The sequence below is a fragment of the Phyllostomus discolor genome, chromosome 2, assembly GCF_004126475.2.
Source record: "Phyllostomus discolor isolate MPI-MPIP mPhyDis1 chromosome 2, mPhyDis1.pri.v3, whole genome shotgun sequence".
Classification (NCBI taxonomy): Eukaryota; Metazoa; Chordata; class Mammalia; order Chiroptera; family Phyllostomidae; genus Phyllostomus; species Phyllostomus discolor.
The window spans coordinates 130,639,170-130,655,117 of NC_040904.2; the positions used below are offsets into that span (position 1 = coordinate 130,639,170).

Below are 15,948 nucleotides of genomic sequence, written 5' to 3' on the forward strand. Positions count from 1 at the left end.
TTATTATAGAACAATATTTAATGATATATAAAAGTATCCACAACTAATTTTTATGTGGAAAAGGATACAAAGCTATAAGCATAATATAATATTCTTGTGAAGATCAAAATAGCTATAAAGCATATGTATACACTCACACCCTAAGGGAAAAAACACCAAAAGATGATTATCTTTGGGCTAGAATGTTTGTTTTCCTCTTTTTTGTAAGTATTCTCTAAATGTGTTAAAATTTTTATTTTCTTCCTTTTCCTTCTATTTTCCAAATATGCTAAAACAAACTACATTTATGAAATATGTAACAAGAAAAGGTTGAGTTTGAAAGTTCATACGCGAGGTGATAAAAATGGAACTTCCTCCTCTAATAATAAGGAATCACTGTTACATCTGATCATAGGCTACACTTTGAGATGATTTCACAGATGCCGATGCACAGGCGCACAGCACTGCACACGGAGTGCAAAGCATGTGTTGCCATCTGTTTACCCAATAGAAAGAACAGCGCTACAATTTGATCTGAGTACGGCTAACAAATTAGCTTCAGCTTGTCACGCCAGAAAAAAAAACCTAACAGAATTTAACAGTACCCATCAATTAGGTAATCTCTGATATTTATTCCAAATCTGTGGATCTATGACTGAATGAATAATAACTAATAACACCTATAAGACAGTAAGGCCTTTTTGGAAAATTATATAATTTTGTTTTTAATACAATGGTTTTTTTGTTGTCGTTCTAGTACAGTTGTCTCCACCTCACTCCCCCCCACCATGCCCCTCCATCCCACCCATCCCCGCCTCCCAACCTTGAACTTACCTCTTTGGCTTTGTCCATGTGTTCTTTATATATGTTCTTTGACAACCCTTTCCTTACTTCCCCCCAATATCCCCCTCCTCTCTGGTTACTGTCAGTTTGTTTTTTATTCCAATGTCTCTGGTTATATTTTGATTGCATGTTTGTTTTGTTAATTAGGTTCCACTTATAGGTGAGATCATATGGTATTTGTCTTTCACTGTCTGGCTGATTTCACCTAGCATAATGCCCTCCAGTTCCATCCATGCTGTCTCGAAGCATCAGTAAATGAATGGATAAAAAGATAGTAAGCACTTTAATGTATCAATCCCTTATGTTATGCCACACCTTATACCAATAGCATTATATACCTGGTGTCTTTTGCTCCTTATGTTTTCCTACAGAAATTACAATATCCATCTTAAAAATGAAGACACTAAAACAATCAAGTTACATATATATTTGTTTCATTTTTACTCCTGGCAGTTTGCTAGAGAAAGTTTCTAATCTGTATATATTGTTTCCTAAAAATCTGGGTTCTACTATTTCCTGTTCCCAGACTGATGTTACTACTTCCATTACCACAAATTATCTGAACTTTCACGTACCAGGAGTTCATTCATCACTGAGAGGCCTAAAGTGTAATGTGGCTATGTGTATGTGATATACAAAGAAATGAACTATTGCTTCATTTTTGCAACTTAAAAATTATTGCCTAATTAATACTTCAGTGTTTTCTCAAAGGATACTAATACTGCCTATAAAATATTTCAGACTGATTATAATAATCACCTTGTGTTAGCTCCCTGTCCACCCTCTTCCCAATTACTGACAGTGTTTATGATTTTGTTCTTCCATTTACTTAAGTAACTTTCAGCAAATTGTTCAGACTTTCTGAGCCTCCACTGCTACTTCTGGAAAGGTGATAAAAATCTTAAGTGGATTTTAAAGCATAAAATTTAAAGTTAGAAAAAAATAGTTATTGCTTCATAAAGAAAAATCCTAGGAATAAATAGCTGAAATTTTTTAAACAAAATCTCACATTATATATTTTGACACACTCAAAGTTAATGCTTAGATTGTTTTAACTATCCTCTTATAATGTGCCACTTAATTATGAGATTCATCTATTTGTCCTTTTTCTTCTTGATTTCTTCTAAGTTTATTCATTTTTTTCCATCATAAAATTAAGGCCTTTCTATAATTTTCCTAAAATAATAATAATAAAATATGCTATGAATCACCTTATAATCCTATGGATTACTTTTAGGAAGATTATTAATTGTTTTCTAATGATTCCATGGTAAAGAGAAGGCATTTATTCTAATATTAATTTTTCAGGCAAATGCATAAGTGGTCATGAAGAATAAATAGCTTGTCACAATTTTTTAGTTAGAAAGTGACATATTTAAATTATTTTAAGAGAAAAACTTATTCCACTGTAGCAACTTATATTAAAATGTCTGATTCTAAGAGTTCTTATAAGCCTGGGTAAATGGAAATTTTAGAGAACAAAAATCCTATAAATACAGCTGATATATTCACAAAATGAAATAGACAAGCAAATGAGTAGATCTCTCATTTGCTAGAAGCATATATCAGAAACTGACAATAAAAGATATGTCAAATTAAGCCTGTGGGAGGTTATAATATTTCATAATTTTATGTTTTGGAAAATGTATATTGCTAGCATGCAATAACAGGGTGAAAGATTATTGCTTTGTGATATTTTAGTATACATTTGTTTATGTTTTTTGGCATTAAACTATAGAATGCTATCCCTAAGTAAGGTTTTGGATGAATTCCTAAATTAAATCCACAAAATAAGAAACAGGCAGAACATGGCTGATTGGTTCCAGACCTGAAAAGGGTAAAATGTATCCCCTGAACATTTGAAGTAGGCTGGAAAGGTTGATATTTATCATTTGTAACAGAGTATAAATAAAATAATTTTCATGTTTCAGAAACTAATGTAAGTTACCCTCCTGGACAAAAATTGTTAGTCCTAATAAATCTATATAGGCTTCAAGAGTAATGGGCAAAAGAATTCAATTCATCTAAGTCTGTTCATTTGCATTTCTCTGAAATTATTTATTCTATTTATGTTTTATGAGACCTTTAAATGAACATTGGCTGAGAGAATTGCATTTAATTTTTGCCACAGCTACAAAAATGAAGAGCTTTGTAAGAGGAATGTTCTCACTCTAGATGCTTCCCTTGCAACAGGACTCAATTTTTGGTGAAGAGCTATGGCATTTGGGCTAGTGAAGTACGTATCGCTCTCCCATTCCATAGGGAATGTGCTGGGCTGTCCTTACTCACCACGTCCACCTGCACTTCGTTAGAGAGCAGAGCGTTCACATGCCACACCACAAGATCCCCACAATGACATAACTCCATTCAGAGACTGGCGCGACTGGGCTGGGTTTTCCCCCTTCAGCTCTTGTATCACTGAGAATCTGGCAGCCAGTTCCGTCCTGACAGAGTTCACAGCATATATTGGTGGATTCTTGTCCATAGTGCATCTGCTTTAAGAATTAACGAAAGCAGAGTCAAGACAGTAAGGTAAGAGCTGTTTTAACTATAACACTGGGGATGCTGACTGTTTGGGACAGTGTTTATTGTAACAGGAACAGAAAAGATTCCAGAGTAACTCTGCCAACTGCTATTCAACAGCAAATCTATAGTTTTGTGTATTTACTTTCACACTTTTCTTAACATGTTTTCCATGACTTATAGATTTGAGATAAATTTTATACTGTGTACGCTATGTTGCTTGGCAAAGGAAGTTATAAAAGTTTTAGGGTTGGAATGAGAAAATATTTAAACTAAACAGGGAAAATGTATGGCAATTAGAATGTTATTTTATGCTAATGAGTTATGTGTGTTCGTGCTGTTAGAATTGATTTTGCAGTGAACAAAGGCCATTTCAGGCAGTATTAAAAGTATTTTGCCACACATACATTATTAGTTTGTTACCATTTGCCATAAATGTTTTATGTTGTTATGAATTGTGAGCTAAAGAACTTAGAACCTCTTATGGATTACTTATTACTATTTTGTTATTTTAAAGATTTGTTTTTTTGTATGTACATTTGAATGGATATGTTTTGAAGAAATTTTGGGAAGCATAATTTATTTTCTCAAAAAAAAAGCATTTCTTCCATAACCACAGGTATTTGCAAAAACTGGGAAAAGTAAATAAAGCACACTTTTACTTCATAGTGGAGTCCTTATATGGCTACAAATTCTCTTTGAATTCAGAGCCCTCATTTTTACTCTACCCAAAAAGATGAAAGCATTTTTATTACTATTCAATACATTATAGTTACTACATCTATTTTAGGATATACTGAATTAAAGTAAATTGAAATCTTATTCATAAAGCAAGACAAATCTTTACAACATTAACATACTGCAACATAGAGATTCCTATATATACATTAGCAATTTAACTGTTCTTATGGCCAAGTCCTGTCAACTAAATTAAATGACTCCATCATTATCTTGGGAAATAACGCACTAAGACTCTGGTTACAGATTACATTGTGTTAGCTATAAGAGTATTTCTAACACCTTTTTTAGTGTTTCATCTGCTAAAATAAGGTGCCTTGTAATTCCAAGTTAAAGCAAAGCTGTTTAAAGTTCTCCATACTAAAAGTCCTACTTATCCCAAAATCCATAGATCCAAAAGTGTAAACCATCCTTAGCACAGGAAGATATACTGCCTCATGGTATCTGTTGGAATGTGAAGCTTGGTTCACACTAAGGGTTCCCCCTCAGTAACCAACTTCTCCTCAGCCATAGCTCTTCACACTGCAAAAGTCCAATGCTTACCTCCTATTGCCCTTAACCTAAATTCCTGACCCTGGACTTCCCCAAGCAATTAAAATATACTTTATTCAGCTTCACCTGAGAAACATGTTCATACTAGATCATTGTTACAAATTGTTTTTAATTTAAAATCTCACTTTTATCCTTTTTCACATGGCTCCTAGTGCCACTTTTAAATACAGACTTTCCTCAGTGTCCAGACCTTTCCAGCTCCATTTTGTAAGAGCACTAAAATACAAATAAGTGAACCACGCCTTCTTAAATTTTGGCATGAGGCAGGTAGAGAACTTGTCAGTTATTGACAGAAAGGAAAAGTTATTCAAAGCTTGGAAAAGAATATATTTTTCTATCAATTGGATCTCTTTCTAGGTTTAAGAATGTTCAAAATTTGTGACATTTTCCTGATTAATAAACACTAGTTCTACCAAAACTTATATACTAAATATTAATTTCAGAACACAGTCTTGTAAAGTGCCTAAAAGTATGGAATGTTAAACAAAAGTTAAAGTAACATCCCCACCAAGAACCAAGAACAATAACCAGATATTTTTAAAGGAATGTACTTCCCCCACCCCTACCTCTGGCCACACACATAAGAACAGCTTTCCTTCGAGCAAAACCACAGATTGCTCATGTTCCCAGGAAGGGTCTTCTTAATGAGACGTTTTAATGATGTTGAATGGTAGGGTAGAGTGTACAGTTTACAATTGTCTTCTCATTTTCATTTTTGTGGTTTTGAAGGGTGTTCTGAAGCAGTGCTATAACATAGTGGCCAATGGGCACCACCCAGACACCTTTTCTTGCAGGAAAAGGATGTAATTAAGGAAGGACCTGGAGAGATTGACTGCGACAGTTAAGCCTGGCTCGCCCAGAAGGGGGCGCATGTGTATGCAGTCTAACCTGAAGCCTGTTCACCACCTCCCAAGTTGTAAACATATCTTTATTCTCATACTTACATAAAAATTAAAAATGCATTCCTTAGGTTCATTAAAAAAAAAGCAAAAGCAAAGCCAACTACAAAATAATGAAACATCATTTTCTAAATCTAATATCATTTTCCTGAAAGCATACTATTTCATAATATGTTTCCACTTTATTTTGGATTCAAAGCATTCACCAAAAATGAATCTAGGTGCATTTACTTTCCTCGTGGCACTCATCGGTGGTGCCAGCAGCCAGTACTACGATGACTACGACTTCGTGCTGTCAATGTATGGGCGATCCTCACCAAACTGTGCCCCGGAATGTAACTGCCCTGAAAGCTATCCAACGGCCATGTACTGCGATGAGCTGAAACTGAAAAGTGTGCCAATGGTGCCTTCTGGAATCAAGTACCTTTACCTTAGGCATAACCAGATTGACCACATTGATGAAAAGGCCTTTGAAAATGTGACCGATCTACAGTGGCTCATTCTAGATCATAATCTTCTTGAAAATTCCAAAATAAAAGGAAAAATTTTCTCTAAACTGAAACAGCTGAAGAAACTGCATATAAATTACAACAATCTGACAGAATCAGTGGGCCCACTTCCCAAATCTCTGGAGGACTTGCAGCTCACTCATAACAAGATCAAGAAGCTCCGTCCCTTTGAAGGGCTGGTAAACCTGACCTTCATCCATCTTCATCACAACCAACTGAAAGATGACGGCATTTCAGCTGCTTTCAAAGGTCTTAAGTCACTCGAGTACCTTGACTTGAGTTTCAATCAGCTAACCAAACTGCCTTCTGAACTCCCAATGTCTCTTCTAACTCTCTACTTAGACAACAATAACATCAGCAACATTCCTGATGAGTATTTCAAGCGCTTTAAGGGGCTGCAGTATCTGCGTTTATCTCATAATGAACTGGCCGACAGTGGAATACCTGGAAATTCTTTTAATGTATCATCCCTGCTTGAGCTGGATCTCTCCTATAATAAGCTTAAAAATATACCGACTGTCAATGAAAACCTTGAAAACTATTACTTGGAGGTCAATCGACTGGAAAGTAAGTAGAAAGTTGTGCCTCTGTTTAATTGATGTATCCTCAAGTTTTTAAATGCCTAAGCTGTGCAACCAAAATATTACATCTGGCTCCATTAAAAAAAACATTAAAATGCCATAAACATATCTTTAATTGAGATGTAGAAGAATCTTAGCTCCATTATTTATCCAATATCTGGCCTTTCTTCTCAGTGTCCAGATAAGAAACCATTAGGATCAAAGAATTTAATCACTAATTTCTCTGAATATAATATTCTTGGCTAATTAATCCTGCTATGTTATCACTTACTGTTCATTTGTTATTGCCTCCTTTGTGACTTAGATTTGTGTCCTACATTTATTTCTTGGCAAGGTCTAAATGAGGGAGGAACAAACAAGTGCAGAGGAGGCATGACCAACAGAGGCTTTCGAGTCTCCGCCCACTGGTCACAGAGCAGCCCCTATGTCCTCATCATCTTCTCTGACATGTTTACTGGGGACTCAACACAATGCTCTGTGGTCAGGACCCTCGTCTGTCTCTGCTATCCCTGTTATGGTGTGTGTGGCTTCACAGTGCTCTTATGAAGACTGTGAGGGAGATTAAGGAGGGAAGGAATATGATAAGGATTTGGAACATTTTTAAAGTAGTGATACAGAGCTCCTTTTCTTTTATACAACCCTCTACCCCATTTGATTTTTCCACAGTTTCTCCTTCGTTTCTCTTGCTACTACAGTTTATTTTTCATTTATCTTCTGGGTGGGAGTTTGACCTGATCCACTTGGACTATTTATATGCTCTTCTTCTCCTCTTGGACATTTTTCAATATGATCAATACAGATTTAGGGAAATTGACATTTGCCATTCCCCAACTTACTCTTTAACAAGGCTTGGCAGAAGGGAAGCAGATGATTCTTGGATAAACTTTTGAAATTAAAAATCAGGTGGGAAACACTCCTTCACACATAAATCAATTATATTTGCAACATAATCTATTGAAATTGAACAATATTATACCATAAAAGTTGGTTGTCTTGTCATACTGGATAAGAGTATTGGCATTCCTGTTAGAAAAAATAGCATGCCTTATTAATATGACACTTTGTAATTCTGCAATATTTTCCTGCAACTCCTAGGAAGATTGGAGTGTTCTCATGAAGGAGACCATGACTGCTAATTCTGACATGCCACATGCCCTTTCTTATATCTACAAAACTTGCTTGTTATACAAGATATAGTCGAGCTATAGGAGCTGAACCCTTACAGTGATTTTTAGTAGAAAACTCACTGTATGGCAATATGTGGTCCCACGTTATAAACATTTGTGGTTAAAGGGAAGGATACTTCACTGGCCAAAATGCTAATGTTTGAGGGCTGTAGAGATCTGGTTAGACGTGGTGGGTGGAGATTAGCAACAGGAAGAAGGCCAACTCCTTCTCTGAGGTAAAAGAGGAAAGAAAGGTTCTGGAAGGATAAAAACCAGGCTTCACTATGTGGTTGGAAGAAGGAAGAAGAAACATGGGTGATGGGAAACTGGTCTATAGGAGAAATGCTGACAGTCACTCAGTGCCAAGCTGAGGTTGAAACCATAGTGCCTACAGCATGTGGTTGTTTGGAAATGAGTAGTTACCATTCTTCCTTATCCCTGACATTTAGGTATGTACATTTCAGGTATTTTTGTCAATTGTCTTTGCATATATGTCTTCAATTTAATTTACTTTGCCACATAATAATTCTGTATACCAATTGTCTACATTTTCTTATATAAGAGAGCCCCTTAATGTTTCTCTATCATTAAGAAATCTGTAGTCAAAATCTATTTCTCTTATTTCAAACTGACAAGTTTAAGCACTAGCTCAATCACAGATCTTCCTACTGTGACATACAGTAGTTTGAAAAAAAAACAAAATTTAAGAATACCAATAATTATTTAGTACATATTATGTGCTAACACTCTGTGAAGTGCTTTACACACTTTGATTAATTTAATCGTCATGCAACACAGTGTGATAAATATATTAGAACTCACAAGAAGATCAGATGTGTATTTCAAAGTCATCCAGCTGGTAAATGGCAAAGGCAGAAAACTAACTAATAGAGGCCTAGGCCTGTGTTTTTTTCCATTGCCCCATATTTCCTCAGTGTACCATAAGAAAGATCCCTGGAATTTAATTAATGGAATATTTAATATAGCATTATACAGGTAAGGAGCAGAGTGTGTTTGGGCTTCTACTGAAACATTGTTAACAAGAATTTGAGAATTAAAAAAAAAAACAAGGTAAAGGATTAGATAAGGTTAATCTGAAACAGACTTGGGCAGCCACAGACAGCTTCTTTGTACGCATATAAAACATGCAATCTAGTAACAATCTTAGTTTTCATTAAAAACTAAATCACTTTTTCTCTTGTGGCTGTTTTCTGACCATGGAAAAGAATGTGGTTCAGGTGGTGGACATTGCATGACTTGCTTTTTGCCTTGGAGTTTGGAATCTGTCACGGTGTGTGTGTGTGTTGGAAAACTCTTCATTCAAGTCTTTCTAAACCAAAAACTTATAGTAAATGTTGTTCTTAGAAAAATTCCATTGACTCTTCTGATCCACCATAGTTATTTTATTAAATATTATTGTATAATTTTGTAGTCTAACATTTTTTTAATGATTTCAAATTCAAAGATATACTAAGTGACTTGGTTTTGTTTTTGTTTTACAGGAAGAAATCATATTAGATATTATTATAGACTTGAGGATTGTCTTTAATGATTGTTTTAAGCTTAGGTAATAAAAAATGATTAATGTTTTTCATTCTTTAATTTCCAGAGTTTGATGTGAAAAGCTTCTGTAAGATCCTGGGACCGTTATCCTACTCCAAGATCAAGCATTTGCGTTTGGATGGCAATAATATCAGCCATACCAATTTGCCACCTGATATGTATGAATGTCTACGTGTAGCAAATGAAATTACCATTAATTAATATCCGCTAATTTCAATTATATTGAAGTATATCCTGGAGCAACATTTTATGATTATATTTTTTGGTGTTTTGGTTTTCATAGTATTCAATTTTGTAGTTGTTGTTTATTACTTCCATGAATTTTAAATTCTGAGAGAAAATGTTTTGTAAACACTTTACTATTTTAAAAAGAAAAGATGAAAAGCAGGCCTATTTCATCACAAGCACAGACACACATACAACAACTTAATGCTTTATTTGGTGATTTAGTGTTTTTTACATCTCTACTGTTAAATGATGTGTGAAGCCTTTTACTGGTTGCATGGAAGTCAGCTGAGTCTTATAATTTCTAAATCTTAACTTAATGTGCCCAAAAGTATGGACTACGTACATATGAATGTTTACTGCCTTGAATCAAATTATCTTAATACATTCAAACTTGTTTGGCTGAAATGTAAAGGGTAAATTTTGAGACCAATGATTTTAAAAAATATTAAAGTTCATGGTCACATACATTTAAAGCAGAAGTTTTAGTATTGAGAATTTATATAGTTACCTAAACTTTTCTATAATTATTTTCTACTTTAAGTCATGTGTATGTTTCCTTTTTTTATTATTTGCATGTTATGTTTAACAAGCTAATAGCAAAATAAAACATAGCAAATGGCATCATTGTGTTTGACTTCTTAAAAAATTTATATCTCTCATTTATAAAATATAGTCCCATGCTACATAATGATATTTTAGTGAATGATGGATCACATCTATAATGGTGGTCTCATAAGATTATAATGGAGCTGAAAAATTTCTGTCCCCTGATGATATCATAGCCATTATGATACGGTAGCACAACACATTATCCCTGTGTCTGTGGTGATGCTGGCATAAACAAACTTACCACAGTGCCAGTCATATAAAGTATAGGACACCGTTATGTACAGTATCAAATACTTGATAATTATAATGAATATGTTATCGGTTTATGTATATACCATACTATACTTCTTATCATTATTTTAGAGTATATTCTTTTTCCTTATCAAAAAGTTTCTTGTGAAGGAGAATGCCATGTTATGCCAGCATCAGCCTCATCCATCTCATGTTTATCTCTCTTGAGTGTGTCATTTTCTTTTATGTTTGATTCAATCTCATGTTGTTCTGTACCTTCAGTGCAGCCTAAGCGTACACTATTCATGAAGTCTACAGCAGGGTACAGTAAAGTCCTGGGTCTTCACATTCACTTCCCACTCACTCACTGACTCACCCAGAGTGACTCCCAGTCCTATAAGCTGCATTAATGCTAAGTGCCAAGTACAAGTATAGCATGTTTTATTCTTTGTACTGTATTTTTACTGTTCCTTTTCTATGTTTATATATACACAAATACTTACCATTGCCTACAGTGCTCAGTATAGTAGCTTGCTGTCCAAGCCTGTAGCATAGGGGCAGGAGGCTATAGCATGCAGCCCATGTGTGTTGTAGGCCACGCCATCTAGATTTGCACGAGCACACTCTGTGGTGTTCTCACAATGACAAAATTGCCTGGAGATGAATTTCTCAGAACATATCTCTATTAAGTGGTATATGACTATAACAGATTAAAATTCAAAAATTATCTGTAACCTGCAATATTGTACTCACGTTAAATAGATTTAATTCCCTACTAAATAGTCTGCTTCTAGTGTCCATTTGCAAAAGATTTTTAAACATACCTTACATTATGTACTTAACAGTGTCAAGATCCCAATTCCAGTTCATGAGGTGAGGGGTTCCCAACCACCTAAAGCAATTCTCGACATCAAGTGGGTGTCCCACAATCTCACTCAGTTCTGACACTATTAACCAGGAGATAGTGGCAGGTTCTACAGGTTAAGAGCTCAGTCCTACAAGACTGTACCCCCTCTTCAGATGCCAATAAAAATCCAAGGTTGTTACCTGTACTTCTAACCAGCTGACTATAAATCAGAGGGTCCCAATACTTCCTCCTTGAGTTTAATTTGTAGAGTGGCTCAGAGAACTCAGGAAACTTGTTTACTTACTAGATTACCGATTTACTATAAAAGGACATAAGTCAGGAACAGGCAGGTGGGAGAAATGCACAAGGCAAGGTGTGGGGAAAGGGCCTGGAGCTTCTCTGCCCACTCCAAGCATGCCACTCCCCAGAGTGACCACGGGCTCACCAACTGAAAGCTCTCTGAACCCTGACCTTTCAGGCTTTTAAAGAGACTTCCTTACTTAGGTGTCCTCAATTCAATCATTGGCCATTGGCAACTGGACTCAATCTCAAGCCCCTTTCCCTCCCAGAGCCGGTGGTGTGCCAGATAGACGTTCCAGGCCTCTCTTCACAGGGTGGGTTCTCCGGACAACCAGCCTCCTCTCCTCAGGTCACCTGAGGGCTTTTCAAAAGGCACCTCGTTAACTTAACAACAGGTATCTTTATCACTCTCAGCCCAGAAAACTCCAAAGGTTTTTGGAGCTGTGAGCCAGAAACTGCAATCAAGGTTAGAATGATCTGAAAATATGTTTTGGTTATCTGATATCACAGTGCTTAAATCTCACAGCTGGCTTGGATATTTGCTATTATTTTCATTCCTGTTGGTTTTATGAGTCATATGCAATGGTATTCTATTAAGTAAGAAGTGGCTGAGATCTCAGCAATCACTGCTTGGTTGTTCAGCAAAAGTGATGGATGACTCCCAGAATTAAAAATGTTTAATGTATATAAAAGTTTCTGAAAATGAGACTTTAAAAAATGCATTTGCCTTGAAGCCAATACATTTGTAACATAAGGTTAGAATTTATAATTCAGTAATAACAGTTCTCAGCTTTCTATATTATGAATATCCACAATCCTATACAATGGGAAATAATAGAGCATATAACTTATATAAATAACCTCTACTTTAGTTAACGACAAAGCATATGTTGGGAGCCATTGTGCAGTGAAAAATATACTTATTCCATATAGTCTCAAATGTATCTAAAACAAAGGAAACATCTCTAAAGCATATGTTTTAACAGCACATTTTTAGTGAATTCTGTCAACAGGTAAAATAGTCCATCAACAAAGGCCCATTGTCAATGAAGACAGAGTGGACTGGCAGGTGTGTGAGAAGTACGTTACATTAGGTCACTAGCTTTTTGTCTCCTGGACAAACAAACAATCACATACACGGATTAAAGCAATGATGCATATGGGTTTTTTCTTTCCTAAAACTGATTCACAGGAGACTTAACTATAGGCCCTGATTTGGGGTCTAAGAATGGAGAAATGTGAAAAGTCTCTCTTTAGTCTCAACAACTCCATTTGAAAATCAAGGCTAGATTATACCTTCATGGTGAAGGAGAATGATGCTGCACTGGGTTTTTGAGGTCTGTGAGGAAGGAATTATCATTCCCTACTAAGTATGAAAAATTAGGATGGATGACAGACCACCAAATGAGCCATAGGAATGTTGAGTTTTTTAGTTAAAAGATCTCCAACTGATAATAGCTGTTTTCAGAAACACTGGAGAGGTTAAAATGTTGGTTTTACAAAGGACTATTTTTCTTTTTTTGCTTGTGACCTTTTACGTTTGGGGTTCTTTTTATTTTCCTTTCTATAGCTGTAGTTTTATCATGATGATGGCCTTACATTTTTTTTGATTGAATAAGCAACTATTATTAATACTTGCTGAACATTTTACTCACAAAAAAAAACTTCTCATTTTATGTAAAGCAAACTCTAAATCAATGTTACTACTAGAACTGAAAGTATATATAAAAACAACAATAAAAGTTAACAGACATTTATAAGTATATGAAATACATAGAAATACATTTACAAATATTTAGCTAGCTATATTTATTTATTCACTCATGGATTTCATAGATTTTCCTTCTTAATGAGATCTAAGAAATTGAGTACAAGGCAGGTAAAGAAAAATAGAAATGTAGGCAACACAGAATGAGCGCGCTCCCATACGTCGTTACCTCACGTGGACGGCCACATCGCTCCTCTTCTGCTGTGTGGGGGCTGCTCTTGCACATTTTGGTTGGCCCAAAGAGTATCACCTACACGAGTGTCTTATTCCCTTAGAATGTACGTTCTGTTCTGTAAAAGAGAACACATTATATGTTTCAAAAAATATGCCAGAACTGTAACTACCTTACCATAAAAAGTAAAACAATTCTTTCTATTCCTATGCCCACTGCTTTATTTCAAGATTTGCTCAATTTTCATCTAGATTTCTGAAGACTTTCATGTTTGCCTAACTTCATCACCCACAATGTTATCAGAGTGAGTTTTCCTGTATAATGTTGGTTCTTTATTATTCACCTGTTTAAAATGATTCAACAAAACACTGTCATTTCAGGATGTGATTTGGGGTCCTCAATGCAGCATAGAAAGGCCCAGACACCAAAGCTCCTTTGCAGCCTGGTCTCCGGTGACCTCGAGAACCGCATCTGTTATCAGGCCTTGACAGGCCCCACCAAGCACCTTATTAAATTACTCGATGCTGAAAAAAAATTATCCTTGCCAGTTTGCAGCCAGTTTTGCTCTGATCTGCATGAGAACTCCATCCTTTCTTCCTGGGGTCTATGTCACCTGCACTTAGAAGCACTTACACATCTTTCAAGGACCTCTGCCCCTTTGTCATAAATGTCTCTGAACCTTCTTAGATAGACTGAGTATCCTTTATCATAGAAATAATTCAGCATAAAAATAATAAGTCTTTATCAAAATTTTAAACTAGAATTAACAACTTTCTGTTGTGCCTCCATCTGTAACTTTTCCATTAATTTATTGAACAAGAAACTGTAGATCTGCTATACTCCAGGAATGACTTCGGTATTAGGGATTCAGTGGTGAATAAGACCAACAAATTCCTCCCCTACAAAAGTGTGCATGATAATGAAAATATTGAGCGACTACTAAAGAAAGATCCAATGTAGCTCTAATTGTAACAGACAAAATGCACTTTAAGAGAAAATGTATCATTAGCAATGAAAAGTTTCACAATGTCATAACCAAAAATAAAGTTCAATATAAAAGAAAAAATAATTTTAAATGTATTTGCAACTAATTAAATAGTATCAAAATATACATAGAAAATTAATAACTCTAGGTAGATGCTAAACATTTTTAATAGCATTGTGATTGATTTCAAAATATTTCTTTAAGTTATTAATATTCATTTTTTAAAAGATTTTATTTATTAAGCCCTGGCTGGCGTAGCTCAGTGGATTGAGTGTGGGCTGCGAATCAAAGTGTTGCATGTTCAATTCCCAGTCAGGGCACATGCCTGGGTTGCAGGCCACGGCCCCCAGCAACCACACATTGATGTTTCTGTCTCTCTCTCTCTCCCTCCCTTCCCCCTCTAAAAAATAAATAAATAATTTTTAAAAAAGATTTCATTTATTTATTTTTAGAGAGGGAAGGGAGGGAGAAACAGAGAGAGACAAAAACATCAATGTGTGGTTGCTGGGGGCCGTGGCCTGCAACCCAGGCATGTGCCCTGACTGGGAATCGAACCTGCGAACTATGGTACATTTACACAACGGAATTCTATGCAGCAGAAAGAAAGAAGGAGCTTCTACCCTTTGCAACAGCATGGATGCAACTGGAAAGTATTATGTTAAGTGAAATAAGCCAGGCAGTGAAAGACAAATACCATATGATCTCACCTTTGACAGGAACCTAAACAACAAAACAAAGAAACAAGCAAAATATAACCAAAGACACTGAAATAAAAGAACAGACTGACAGAGTTCAGAGGGGAGAGGAGAGGGAATTTAAGGAGAATTTCAGGGGAAAAGGGGAAGAGTTTACAGGAATGAGTATAAAGACACATGGATAAAAACTAGGGGAGGGTAGAAATGGGAGGGAGGAAGGGAGGGTTGGGTGGGTGGGTTGGGATGGGAGTAAAAGATAGAAAATTGTACTGCAACAACAATTTAAATAAAATTTTTAAAAAATTATTAATATTCAAACAGATTTAAAAATCAGCAAAAATATAAAAGATAAGAATTACAAAATTTTCAACCTTAATTTAACAAACAGATATAATAGTCTATACTGAAAAATTAGAGAATTAACATAATTCTCAAGTTCAAGTAGAGAATTTATAAAAATTAATTTTATACTTGGTCATAAAGCAAGTTTGTTTTAATAAATTTAAGAGAATAGGTAACATATGTCTCACTTTCAAATCAAAAAAATATATTAGAAGTTTACAAAAAAGATAATTCTCATATATTTAAAAATTAAGACAATAATTGTAAACCACTTATGGGTCAAGGAAGACATCTGAATAGAGAGCTAAGCATATAATACAGATAATAATGACAATATTGTATATAAAAATGAGTTTAATTCTGTGATATTAGTAATTCAAATATAATCTATAGCCCTTAATCTTGTTAAGAAACTAGA

General features: G+C 35.2%; 1 protein-coding gene across 1 annotated transcript; it reads left to right on the plus strand.

The window, feature by feature from the left end:
- Positions 1–3,122: 3,122 nt before the first annotated feature.
- LUM (lumican) lies at positions 3,123–10,202 on the plus strand. Its single transcript, XM_028532764.2, has 3 exons — positions 3,123–3,354; positions 5,725–6,610; positions 9,400–10,202. Exons 2-3 carry the CDS (start codon positions 5,746–5,748, stop codon positions 9,552–9,554), a joined length of 1,020 nt encoding a protein of 339 aa, XP_028388565.1. The 5' UTR covers positions 3,123–3,354; positions 5,725–5,745; the 3' UTR covers positions 9,555–10,202.
- The last annotated feature ends 5,746 nt before the right edge of the window (positions 10,203–15,948 follow it).

What these genes read in the sequence shown, in the direction of transcription:
- LUM (XM_028532764.2), top strand. Translation starts at nt 5,746, where the DNA reads ATGAATCTAGGTGCATTTACTTTCCTCGTGGCACTCATCGGTGGTGCC. An exon ending in GGAGGTCAATCGACTGGAAA is followed by an intron (nt 6,611 to 9,399) that starts GTAAGTAGAAAG and finishes TTTAATTTCCAG; the next exon opens with AGTTTGATGTGAAAAGCTTC.